This window comes from Enoplosus armatus, chromosome 10 (assembly GCF_043641665.1).
Source record: "Enoplosus armatus isolate fEnoArm2 chromosome 10, fEnoArm2.hap1, whole genome shotgun sequence".
Lineage (NCBI taxonomy): Eukaryota > Metazoa > Chordata > Actinopteri > Centrarchiformes > Enoplosidae > Enoplosus > Enoplosus armatus.
Genome location: NC_092189.1, coordinates 14355183 through 14367723, shown reverse-complemented (window position 1 = coordinate 14367723; position 12541 = coordinate 14355183). Strand labels below are relative to the sequence as shown.

Here is a 12541-nt window from a genome sequence, read left to right as displayed (position 1 = left end):
TTCATTATTGATTAATCTGCTGTTCATTTTCTCAGTTAATCGTTTTGGTCTATAAAATGTCAGAAAATAGGAAAAAATGATGTCTTCATATTGTTTATTTTGTCCAACCAACAGCCCAAAACCAAATATGTTCAGTTTATTATCATAGAGGAATAAGAAAACACGTAAAAATTCACATTTGAGCGGAAGGAACCAGTGAGTGTTTGGCACCTTTTCTTAAAAGACGGCTTAAATGATTCATCAGTTATCAAAGTTTCAGATTCATTTTCTGTCATTAATCACCAATAGTTGCAGCTCTTTGAATACAAGAATCAGTAGTAGAATATAAGCAGATAGCCTGACTTAAACCCCCACATGTCCAGAAATAATATCGAGGACATGACCTAAGTGTCCTCAGTGGCTGCTACAGCCCTGTTCCCCACTTGCAAGGGGCTCTTGGAGGCCCCCTGACCCCCCCACTTTGGGACCAATAGAGACGCTGCACCTGTATCCAGTGCGCCTGTCCCGTTTGGAAAAAGTTGGCAGCGCAATGGTTACGCTGCGTGCGTCTCAAGGGCAAAGGAAATGAGGAAACCGATCACAACAATAATGAAGACTGCTACCTTTCCAGACCTCTCTCTGTCTGTGTGCGGACTACCCGGCTGCTCCACGGGCTCTGTTGTAGCTGCACTGCCATGTCAGTGGAGGATGTTATTCTAGTCATATTTATAAGAGGATAAAAACGGGAAGATGCGCGTGGAGGGGAAACGTCACGTTTTCAGTGGGGGCGACAGTGTGGAGAGACTGTGACCGAGCCGGGGAGCGGAATATGCGGCACTGTCCCTCTGCACGTCGGGCCAAAGCGTCGGATCTTTACCGGATAAACGTCCTATAGCTGGATGATGTGGTTTGTTTCAGCCACACAGAGGATTTTATGATCGCACCACGTTTCAGCGGGAATCTGGATGATCCTCCAGTCACGCCACCCCGGACCCCCAGACAGGTTTCATGGGATCAGGACCAATAGACTGACGGTGCCCTGTTATAAATGAAGGGAGGTTTAGTTTAAAGTTTAAACAAGTCTCATTCAAATGGGATTTGAAAGTAATGGTGCCACGATTAGATATTAGATTATTACTTGATTTTATGACCAGAAGGAGGGTTATTTTAGACAACAGCCTCCTCCAGTGTCCCTAATTAAGATAATATCACAAACTATCAGTAGACTTCAGGTTGGGAACCGACTCCTCTGGTGTAGTTCATAAAATCATTTAGTCTCAAATGCAACAAGATAAAGTTATTATTCCCACACTGAGGATGCCACCCTGGGTGTCCTTTCAAGGAAGGGGGCTCTGGAGAGTGAAAGCGGGTTTTCTGCGTCTTTAATCGGACACATAGTCGAAGGAAGGACACTGCTGGTCAACCCACCTTCTTTTTTTATTCTTTTTTTGGATTGGTCCAAAAAATATTTTTTGCGTGCCCCTTGGACTCCTGCACAATGGGGATTATGCTTCAAGTTATTCTAGGAATGTTTCAATTCCTGCTGCTCACCAGAATACCGACGTCCCACGCCAAGGTATGTATGTATTTGACCTGAAAAGACTGCATGAAGTGTTCAGCCTGCCATCATTTAGACTATGAGCTTGTGCGGTTTACTTCCAGTTTATATTGACGGGCTTAAAGTAACATCCGTTTTGAATGAATTTGGTCTGGTGGAGAACATGTGGGACTTTAAGCTTTGTGGAAGTTATCCCCTAGGTCAATGACACCTGTCACTTCAGGTCTAGTGGCAGGAAAATTAACGATATTATTCCAGTATATTGTTATGGTTTGTCTGTGGTGCTCAGAAATTACTTTGTGTGACATGTGGTGTTTACTGTCTCCTCTCACTTATCACGTATTCCCTCTAGTAAGGCACCTTGTAGATCTACAAAGAGTTCATAGCTGTAATAAATAATTTACTAGCCTAAAGCTTTGTAGATCAGTTATAAGCCATTCATAAGAGCAACGTTTGGGTTGCCAGGTTATAGAAAATCCTCCTCCAGCATGGCACTTAGCCTACTTTGTCTTTTTAGCTAGCTCCTTATTCATCAGGAACCTTACTTTCAGGAAAAGGGCTGCAGGACTTCTGGACCAGAAATGTATTCATTAACAATATTAATATTAAAGGAATAGTTTGACATTTTTCGCGTTGTTACCGGAATGAGGGGGATAGCCTGCTTAGTTAGCGTAGTTTAGCATAAAGATGGGATTCAGGGGGAAACAGCTAGCCTGCTCTGTCCAAAGGTTACAAAATCTGCCCACCAGCACCTCTAAAGATCACAAATGTACCTTGTTTTAATCTGTTCAAAAAACTAACGTAACTTAGTTGAAGTGTAAAAATGACATTTCTTTTGCCTGGGACCAGTAACTAGCTTCCTGTAGTCTCCGCTGGTTGCCTGGCAACTGATCCTGGTTGAAATAGTCAGGTGGATAACAGCAAATCATTTTTAAACTTTCCTTTTTGGGAAGATTTAACCAATATAACAACAACATATATAGTGTTCATTAGTTAGTAATTTTTTAGCTAAGCTAACCAGCTGCTGGCTGTAGCTTCATGTTTATTATAGTGACCTGAGAGTGGTATCAATCCTCTCATCTAACAAGAAAGTGAATAAGTGTATTTCCAAAAATGTTAAACTATTTCTTCAAGTTATTAACATCGAAAACTTGGCCATTTGAGGAGTCTTCCTGATGAACTAAGGAGCTGGCTAGACAAAGGAAATGTTGATCTATAAAGAATTAATAAATTAATTATTAAACATTAATAAAGCCATTTAGGGCTGCAACGTACCATTATTTTCATTAACGATTAAATTTTTCAATGAATAGATTCGTTCATTAGTCTGAAAAATGTCTGAAAATAGTACAAAAAGGTCCATTGCAGTTTTTCAGTCTTCACATTGCTTGTTATGACTGACCAACACTCTTAAATCCAAACATATTCAGTTAGCAGTGATATAAAAGGCAGAAAAGAAGCAAATCCTCACATTGTAGAAGCTGGAAATGGAGAATGATTGATATTTTTGCTTGATAGATTACTTGAACGATTATTCAGTTATCAAAATTGTTGGAAATTAATTGACTAATAGATTAATGGACTAATCATTTCAGCTCTAAAGCCATAAATTAACTCTTATAAATACTTTATAATAGCCCTATTTTTAAATGGCACAAAGCAAAACTTCAAGCCCGTAAAGAATTATCTTTACCACTTTCTAATAAGGCATCTTTTATAGTTATCATTGATAAGAAATGTTCAGTGATTGTACTGACATGGTCCTCGATGTGATATATGGGCTCATTTTCCAACACACACACACACACACACACTCACAGCGACAGGCACACATACATGGAGAGACCTGCAAGTGCTGGTTTTTTATTTATGTCTGTTGACTTAAATCAGGAACAGGCAGTTCTCTGCAGCGCTGTGGGATCCAGCCCTGACTTTGTGCTGCTGTATACTGTATGTTTTAGTGATGCATCAACCTAGACACTACATGGCACACAGCATCATGCACCAAAAAGCCTCTTCACCCGCTCACAGCCGCCGCCTCTCACCCGAGACTCTCTGCTTTCATGCCGTCTGCTTTTCTGACAGCTTATTTGAAAAAGAGGTCATCTTTTCCTCCGGTAGTGGAGGCCCATCTGTACAGTGTTGCTCTGGGAGTGGCTGGGAGTTAGACGTGTTAGACACTAGACAGACAGCAATACCAGTGCAGATGGCACTGGGCTGGCACTCAGGAGTGTGTGTGTGTGTGTGTGTGTGTGTGTGTGTGTGTGTGTGTGTGTGTGGCTGCCAAAAGGAGGTAATCTTATCCTTGTCTCAAAGAGTGATACAGAAAAGACACACTTCTTTAAGCTTACATCCTACCAGCCACAAAATGGCCCCAGTCCCAGCTTAACTCAATCAATGTGGGCCTAACCAGTGTGTGTGTGGGTAGAAGGGGGTGGAGCAGTTAAAGGGGGCAACTGGACAAAGTCTACATTCCCTTACAAGTGGCCTTGGTCTTCACACACACACACACACACAAACACAGGTCCAATAATGGCAGTATGTGTGTTAGAGAGCTATAAAATTCAGTTTCTCTTTCTGTGTGTTCTTTCAGTTGTGGAAGAAGTATTCAGATCCTTTACTTAGGTAAAATTACCAGTACAACAATGTAAAAATACTCCATTACAAGTCAAAGTATTCAAAATCCTACTTAAGTAAAAGTACAAGTATTATCAGCAAAATGTAAAGTCGCAAAAGTAAAAGTACTTGTTGCTCTGCTGTAAAACGTCCCCTGTGACTGATATATTATAATATGTGACATTATTAGATTGTTAATGCTGATCAATGTAGTATTTTACTGTTGTAGCTAGTCAAAATGGAGCAAGTTTTAACTACTTTATATACAGTTTGTTTAGTCCAGTAGTTCCCAACCTAGGGGTCGGGCCCCTCCAAAGGGTCACAAGATAAATCTGAGGGGTCGTGAGATGATTAATGAGAACAGAAAGAAGAACAAAACAAGTTCTGCCACACAAATCTGTTTTCAGTTTTTGGACTTTTAAGTCTTTGCTGTTATTTGTGAAATATTGGATCATATTACCTCTTTGGGCCTCAAACAGTTATTGAATGAAACCATCTGAGAAGTTTAGAGGGTAAATGTTTCTTAAGTGGAACTGTTAACAACTCATAAACATGTGAAACATAACAAGAGGCACCAACTAAACACTGCTGTATTGTCAGGGGTCACAAGCCAAACAGGTTTGTCATATGTTTGTCAACGTAAATGTTTATCTGCAGAGTAATAGCAGAGTAACAATAATAGTACAGTAAAAATTACAGTATTTGTCTTTGAAATGTAGTGGAATAGAAGTATAAAATAAAAATGGAAATACTCAAGTAAAGTACAAGTACCTCAGTCCTTGAGTTTGTACTTCCCACCACTGGTGTTTTTCCCTCCCTGAGGCGACTACAGAAAACTGTATGTGAGAGTAAAACTACACACATGGGCAACATGAGGCGACATAGAAAGAACTGAAAGAGGTCAACAAAATACAGTATTGATATTACTGTCAGAACTGCACACGGCAGCAGCTGGTCTCCCTTCAGCTCAGTTTATAAAGTAGTAAGAGGTGTCTTGCTCGTCAACTCCCAGCTGCACCCTGACTGTAACAGTTCATTGCAGAGAAATCCAGTGGCAGATACTCTCACTCTCTACCACTGCGGGGCTACTGAACCTGTTTCAAACGCTATAATCATGTGATAGACTTGAGAGCAAAGGTAGCAGGTACAGCAGCTCCCTCCCTCAGGCAGTTCATAAGAGCCTAAAATGAGATTTAGTTGTCATGCTACTGTGTGTCTGCTCTTACCCTCCTGTATGTGCATCAAAGCTTTCACTTTCCTGCTGTCATTCACCACCATGAATTATTGAGCTTTTCATGTTCAGCTGGCAGGTGTGAATTACTGTGGTGTTCATTAACAGGAAATACTTTGATCTGTTGATCTGCACCAGCAGCCGTTTTACAACGATGTCAAACAGGAGGAGGCAGGCAGTAGCTCAGTAGTTAGATCACTGGCACATAATTGTTAGTTATCTTGATTATTGATCAATAACAGCAGATATATGTACTATTACACAGTTGAATACATTTGTAAGATAATCTTTACTTAATTTGATTAATAACTAAATAAAAACATTGAAACTAATACTCTTCAGCATGTGAGGGCAATCTGTGCTTCATGCATTTATGGCCTTTGCTCACTTTCTAATGCAAGTTTACTTTATTTTGATCTCACCATTGAATTTACTATCAATTTAATTTTTTTTTATGTTTTTCATGTTCTTAGTTGTGCACACTGTTATTTTGGTTTCATTTCAAAATATTTGATGGAACTCATAAATTCAGAATACTAGCCTTTTAGTTTGGTTTTTGCATAAAACCTTTACAATATTTTACGTGGACATGATTATATATTGCATAAATTCATAGTATAAATCATGGGAATCAGCATCACATTGAGGATATATGAGAATATCTTAGGGATAGAAAGTGATTATGTTTTTCTTTCTTTCTTTTTGACCTACCAAAGCACTGATTCTCACACCGTTTTCCCAAAGTTTTTGCTAAACTGGAATTAAACCACTGGTCATGACTCTAAAGTGCAGTGCTGGATGTTATCTAACAGGTCAACTTGACCAGGAAACCCTAAACCTATTGAAACAGTGCTTTTCACATTAACCCTTTCATTACTTTTATGTCTCCCTCCAGCTTGCCCACTGGCGGCCGGCAGACTCCCCAAAATCCAGAGAAGGTCGAGAAGGTTTGTACAAAGAATCCTGCAGTACTTCATGGAGCTGATGAATAAAATCCTATTGATTTGGTCTGTGTCTCTCCATCAGTGCGGCGGTGGTTGGAGGTTTATTCGCGGAGCGGCTGTGAGCCTCGGGACACTCTGGTGGAGGTTTGGCGGGAGTTGCCAGGGGAGACGCACCATCTCTTTGTCCCATCCTGTGTGTCGGTGCGACGATGTGGTGGCTGCTGTGCTGACGAGGCCCTGGAGTGTGTCCCCTCGCTCACACACACACTCACCATGGAGGTATGCGCACAAACACACACTAAATCCCACTTCAGTGTAGAACTGCAGATGATTGATGGTGAAAACAGTGAGAGGGTGTTCGCAGTTGATTTGTTCTGATCTGTGTGCAGCTGATGAGAACCTCCTTCATGAAACATGAGCTCGTTGAGCTGCCCTTCGTCGAGCACAGCCAGTGTGAGTGCAGGTAATAAAACACACTGTCAGAGCTCGGAGATACATACTTGTTGTTTATTGACCTCACCGCACCTTCACACTGATACTGTTTTATCTGTGTGCAGATTGAAAGAACAACTCCAGCCAACGCCCACTACAAGGTAACACATTTTGTTTCTTTCTCCTTCCAACTGTGAGTGAGCTGTTGTTGTGAAATCTCATGTTCCATCATCTCTAATGACTTCATGAAACCCTGTCTGTGTTGCGGTGTCCACTAATGACGCTCTTATAATTCTAGGTAGTCAGTGGAGTGTTTCAGTGCAAAACAGTTCTGATGAAACCCAAGTAGCCATAAGTGGCTTAATGATGTTTAAAAGAGGTTTTGCCTATCAGCTACTTGTTCTCTTATTCATTTACATATCATTTGGATTGATTTGATCATTTTGAAAACTTTTCCTTGCTGCAAAAGTCCAACATCTCACCTTTTAATGCAATAAATGACCAAATTCTTGTTTGACTGCAGCATTTAAACAGCAAAAGCTGCAATGGCATTAAAGAACTAGTCAGACACTGATTACAATTAAGGTGTTAATGCGATGCTTTTCTACAGCAGACTGTAAAGCACCTTTAATACACCATCAACAAAACAGTCGCTGATTGTAACTGTGTTACCCCACAACAAAAATTCTACTTTTTTGCCAAGATCGTTGAAAATGGCAGGAAACATTATATTACACGTTATGGGTCTCACAGAGCTGTCTCACCAGGATAACTCACCATAATGCAAGTTCAAGGTGACAAATTGTTCACTGGGATGGTTTATCTTTCTCAAGGCAAGCAAGTTTCTGCAAATAGATTTTAGAGCTTCAGATGTGTACTAAACACGGACTAAAACATGATGGAAAACTGTAAAAATCTCTGACTTGAGGTCAACATGTTAAAAGTAGAGAGACCTTCCTTCTTCACACCGTGCTGTCCAGGTTTTGTTGAGAGTCAGCTGGGACTGACAGCTGTGCACTGTGAAAGAAACGTTTCTGTTGCATCCCTGATGTTTGTTTGTGTACCTCATACTGGCAGGTCCAACCACACAATCATATGATTGCATCTTTAATGTTTATGTCCCCCTGCTTCCTGTTAGGATGTGGACATAAATAACGGATTCCAACGTATGTTTGTGTATGTGTGTATACAATTTCTTTTACCCTGTTCAGGGTTCATGTGTATGTATTTGCACATGTGTGTATTCTCTATGTGTTATCATAATTGTGTGTGAAAGTTTTCATGTGTGTGAATATTTGTTTCTGTGTGTTTCTGTGTGTGTTTGCCTCTCGGTGAGTTAGCATCTGTGTGACTCTCTCCCAGCATCCCCTGGGACGGCCCGCATCCTGTTGTCACCATAGTGATGATTTTATCTCCCCTGCCATGTGCTCTCTCACAGACTGACGGAGCAGAGTCACGCATCCATGATAGTGAATTAGAGCTCCAAAGACAACAGCAGCAGCAGCAGCAGCAGCAGCAGCAGCAGCACACTCTGTTTATAATGTCAGAGCTAAGCTGGTAAACACTGTCCTCATAACTTGATACAGTTTAATACATTTTGCAGCAGATGAGATTAGAACAAACAGACGGGGTCGTTAAACCAGGAAAGACAAAAGTCAAAGCTGTGGGCAGCTGCTGTTTGCTGTTGAGGGCAGTAAAACAGATTGTGCTCAATAGAGGCTGGACTCAATATGATAAGAAAACTGGAGAGGACAGAGCTTGGTGAACTACAGGCAGTGTGCACATGGCCCCAGAAATGCAAAACTAATAAGCATAATGTCTCTCTCCTGAGAGAGAGACAGTCATTGTTTCGTCTTCTTCGTTGATTTTTCTTCATATCAAGGATTGTGTTAAGATACTAATCAACGATTATTGGAGCCTTCTGGTCAGTGGTCTGTCCTACACAAAGGTGGAAGAAGTATTCAGGTGTTTTGCTTGAGTAAAAGTAGCGATACCACTAAAAATAAAAAGATACTCCATTACTAGTAAAAGTGCAGCATTCAAAATTGTGCTTGAGTAAAAGTATAAGTAATATCCGCAAAATTGACTTAAAGTATAAAATTGATTGTCATTATGCAGCAGAATGGTACCTGTCCTGATGCATCAAGTTGGTCAGGTGGAGCTGATTCAAGCTATTTCATACACTGTTTGGTGTTTTGATTTGCTCATCGCAGGCTTTGAAAATCTTTTTCTGCAAAATAACTTGTAACTCCAGCTGTCAGATAAATGTAGTGGAGCAAAAAGTACAATAATACAGTGGAGTAGAAGTAAAGTAGCATGAAACTAAAATACTCAATTAAGTTCCTTAGAATTGTACAGCACTTGAGTAAATGTACCTTGACCTCCAAAAGGTCTCATGTAACACCAATCCTCATTTCCTTACACTGGCTTCCCATCAAATTCAGAATCCAGTTCAGTTTTTGTGAGCCTTGCGTTGTCAGGCACCAACCTTCATTAAAGAGCTAACCCAGCCCTGTAATACCAGGAGGAATCTGGTCTCTGATCAGGGTTTGTTGGTTGTTCTTTGCTCCAGGCCCAAGGCACAAGGAGACTGCGCTTTTGAGGTTGTAGCTCCTAAACTCTCTCCCTTTGGACCCATTTGTTCAGACTTGCTTTTGTTTTGCCTTATGTTTTTAGCTGGGTGTCTGCATTTAATGTATGTTGCTCTGTCTCTTTTTTGCACCTTTCAAGTCTGCTCTTGAAAGGTGCTGTGTATATCGTCATCGGTGTGTGAACGAGACCTGAACTGTAAAGCGCTTTGGGGACCGTATATCAGTGAAGACCATTTTATAAATAAACTTCAATCAGTCAATTTCCACCACTGGTCCTACAACCTTTAAAATATACATATACATATACAAGCCTTAAAGTCCTTAATGAGTGAATTTTCTTGTCAACTTCTGTCTCTGATACCTTAAATGATCCCCCTAACAGAACAATATTAAAGACTCACTGTTGAGTTGCAACAGAACCTGTTGCCATATGATATGACAAATCCCATTTTCTACTCTTGAATGGGAGCACTGGTACTGTATAATTTCTGATTCTGATTCTGATTCTGAAATGAAAAATAAGGCAAAGTTGGAGAAAGCTGATAATTAAAATACCGATAACAGACAAATATAAGTTACTTTAGGAATATGTTTTAGTATTATATTAATGTTATAAATTATATATAAAGACAATGAACAGTATGTGAAGCTCTGCTGTGAACTTTCTGTTTTGAAAAGCAGATTTATCATGGTTTTTGAAGGCCTAAATGTTTGTATTAGGGCATTACTTAAAAGCTATGCGTTTTATGAAAACAACACTCTGAGATGAAATATATTCGGACATGTGCTGAGTACTGTTTGACATTTTGCGATAACTTAGTGCAGATACGAAACCTGATATAAACTTGTTGTTCCATAGAAACCCTTTCATTGTTTTACAAAGGCCAAACTTCTCAAATGTTAAAAGCAGATGTCCAAGAACTTTGCCTGAATAAAACACAGACTAAGGTTATGATTCAAATCAGAAACTGTCTGAACAAAGAATAAGTAAAGAAATACAAATCTTAGCAAACATTTGACTGGGACATGCAGTACACTGGGTTCATCTAAGGATACATTCTCTTTATTCACTCAGGAGGTACAGAGAGACTGGTTCAGTTTGGTGTTTTTTCATACTGATAGATTAGTAGTTTTTATTCCAACAGGTGTCAAGAAATACTAAAATGTGTCGATTTATATGTGTAACATTTTGTGTGTCTGATAATCCCAGTCCCAATCTGAAGCCGACAAGAAAAGACAAGAAAAAGGAGAGGGGGAAGTCCAGACAGAAGACAACTGGAGTCTCCAGAGCTGCGTATGTTGAATGTTCAGTACACACATTTGATTTTTTTAACTCAGTTTCAACTCAAACTTTAAGATGACGTTTTTGTTATTTTGTTGTTAGTCAGTATTTTCCAGAGACTGTCAGCGTCAGTGTGAATGTTTGTGTGAACTAGGTTATCTGGTCTACATTATTACTGAAGGACAATTTGTTTTACAGCCACATGAGTCAAGGTTTCATTCACACACACACACACACACACACACACACACACACACGCACACACACACACACACACACACACACACTTCTGGGACTCACCTCTGTGAAACACAAAAGACTAGTATGCTTTACAATAACAACAACACAGTATTTAGCAACTATTCATTTACATGATATTTATTTATTATATAATTCACAGCTGATAGATGGTCAGTTAGAAACATTCAAGGACAAAAACAACATTTTGAAAGTATTAGCCTGTTACACTGTGATCTGAGAGGATCAGGAGAGTTTAGGGTGTGTGTGTCTTTCTGCTACATGTACCATGATTCAGTCCTGAGCAGCGAAGGATAAAATAGTTAGCACTCTTCTCCCTCACCACTTCACTTTGCTGTCAGTCATTTCCGGCCTCCGGGGGCAAGAGGTGGCTCGGTATGGGTGTGATGTCCCTCAGCACCCATCCATCACTCAGAACAGACTTTATTCAGACTCTGGCAGGGGTGAAATCTGTGTAATTTGCTCCCAAATGCCACCCCGTCTGTCCATGCCAGCGGCAGGCGTGGTCATCGGGATCTGAACAAAGATGGCCCCTCTCTGCCTCATTAAGTAACTTCATTAAAAGCCGCCAGCCTCCAGGGAAGAGGCAGAACCAGCTCCGGTTAATGGACCAACTGACGCAGGCAACTTTCTCAGACTCAGAGAAAGTACAGAGAAACTGAAAGCCTCATAGGGACCCGAGTGACTATAGCCATGGTAACGGACAGAAAGACAGACCGACAGAAAGAGCAGAAAGTTTGTCAGCAGCTAAGGAGACAGTATCCTATTAGTCACACATCTCCCACTCACTGCATTGTGTGGGTTTGTTTCAGACTGGCACTCTGCATGTTTAAACAATCCCTGCATTTCATTTCTAGCCATCCTCGCAACATGGTATCAATAGTAAAATAGCAACATCTTTAACACCCTGTACTGATCCCATGGCGGGGCTCTAGTCTTTCGGTCCAGCCTGAAACATCTCAACAACTATTGGATGGATTGTCTTAGTACAGCCTTATAGAGCCGCTAACATGGTAGACTCTTGTGAATTCATTAATTAATACATTCAGCAGCTAACCACACTGTTCTTACACCCCTCTTCCATCCAGGACCCACGCTCCCCCAACTCCTCCTCCCCCCACCTCACCTCCTCCTCCATCACCTCCTCCCACCAGCTTCTCTCCCACTCCCTCTCCGTCTCCGAGGCCTCGTTGCCGCCCCTGCAGAGGCAGGAAGTGGGCTCTGGATGCGACGTCTTGCCAGTGTCGCTGCACCATCAGAGCTGAGAGCTGCAGCCGGAAAAACCGGAGGCTCAACCCTCACCGCTGCAGGTCAGTCTGCAACCAAAACATCTAAATCTGTTGGTTGAACTTATTTTGTGCACATTTGTAGAATCCATCATACATGTGAGAATCAGGCCTGAATCTGTCAAACAAGATTTCACACTAAAACTTTCCTCTCCTTATTGTTTATTGTTATAGGTGTGATGCCATGAGGACTTGATGTGTCCACACACTTTCTTCTCACCTCCGTCTTTCCACCAACCCCTGTTGATTAATCGCCCACTCTCAGCATCAGTGCCATAGAGTATATAGACACTTGGACATCCAGTACCTCAGACTGAAGGAAATATTAGCGGAAGCACACATGAGAACCTGTCGTAGCGCTCTA

The 12541-nt window shown here is 40.9% G+C and overlaps 1 protein-coding gene across 1 annotated transcript; it reads left to right on the top strand.

Moving 5' to 3' along the window:
- The first annotated feature begins 1477 nt into the window (after window positions 1-1477).
- vegfba (vascular endothelial growth factor Ba) lies at window positions 1478-12468 on the top strand. Its single transcript, XM_070913723.1, has 8 exons — window positions 1478-1555; window positions 6280-6331; window positions 6411-6607; window positions 6718-6791; window positions 6886-6921; window positions 10562-10645; window positions 11980-12201; window positions 12352-12468. Exons 1-8 carry the CDS (start codon window positions 1478-1480, stop codon window positions 12371-12373), a joined length of 765 nt encoding a protein of 254 aa, XP_070769824.1. The 3' UTR covers window positions 12374-12468.
- Window positions 12469-12541: the final 73 nt, after the last annotated feature.

Coding starts and splice junctions, on each gene's coding strand:
- vegfba (XM_070913723.1), top strand. CDS start 1,478: ATGGGGATTATGCTTCAAGTTATTCTAGGAATGTTTCAATTCCTGCTG. Junction 6,332..6,410: donor ATCCAGAGAAGGTCGAGAAG/GTTTGTACAAAG, acceptor TCTCTCCATCAG/TGCGGCGGTGGTTGGAGGTT. Junction 6,608..6,717: donor CACACACACTCACCATGGAG/GTATGCGCACAA, acceptor ATCTGTGTGCAG/CTGATGAGAACCTCCTTCAT.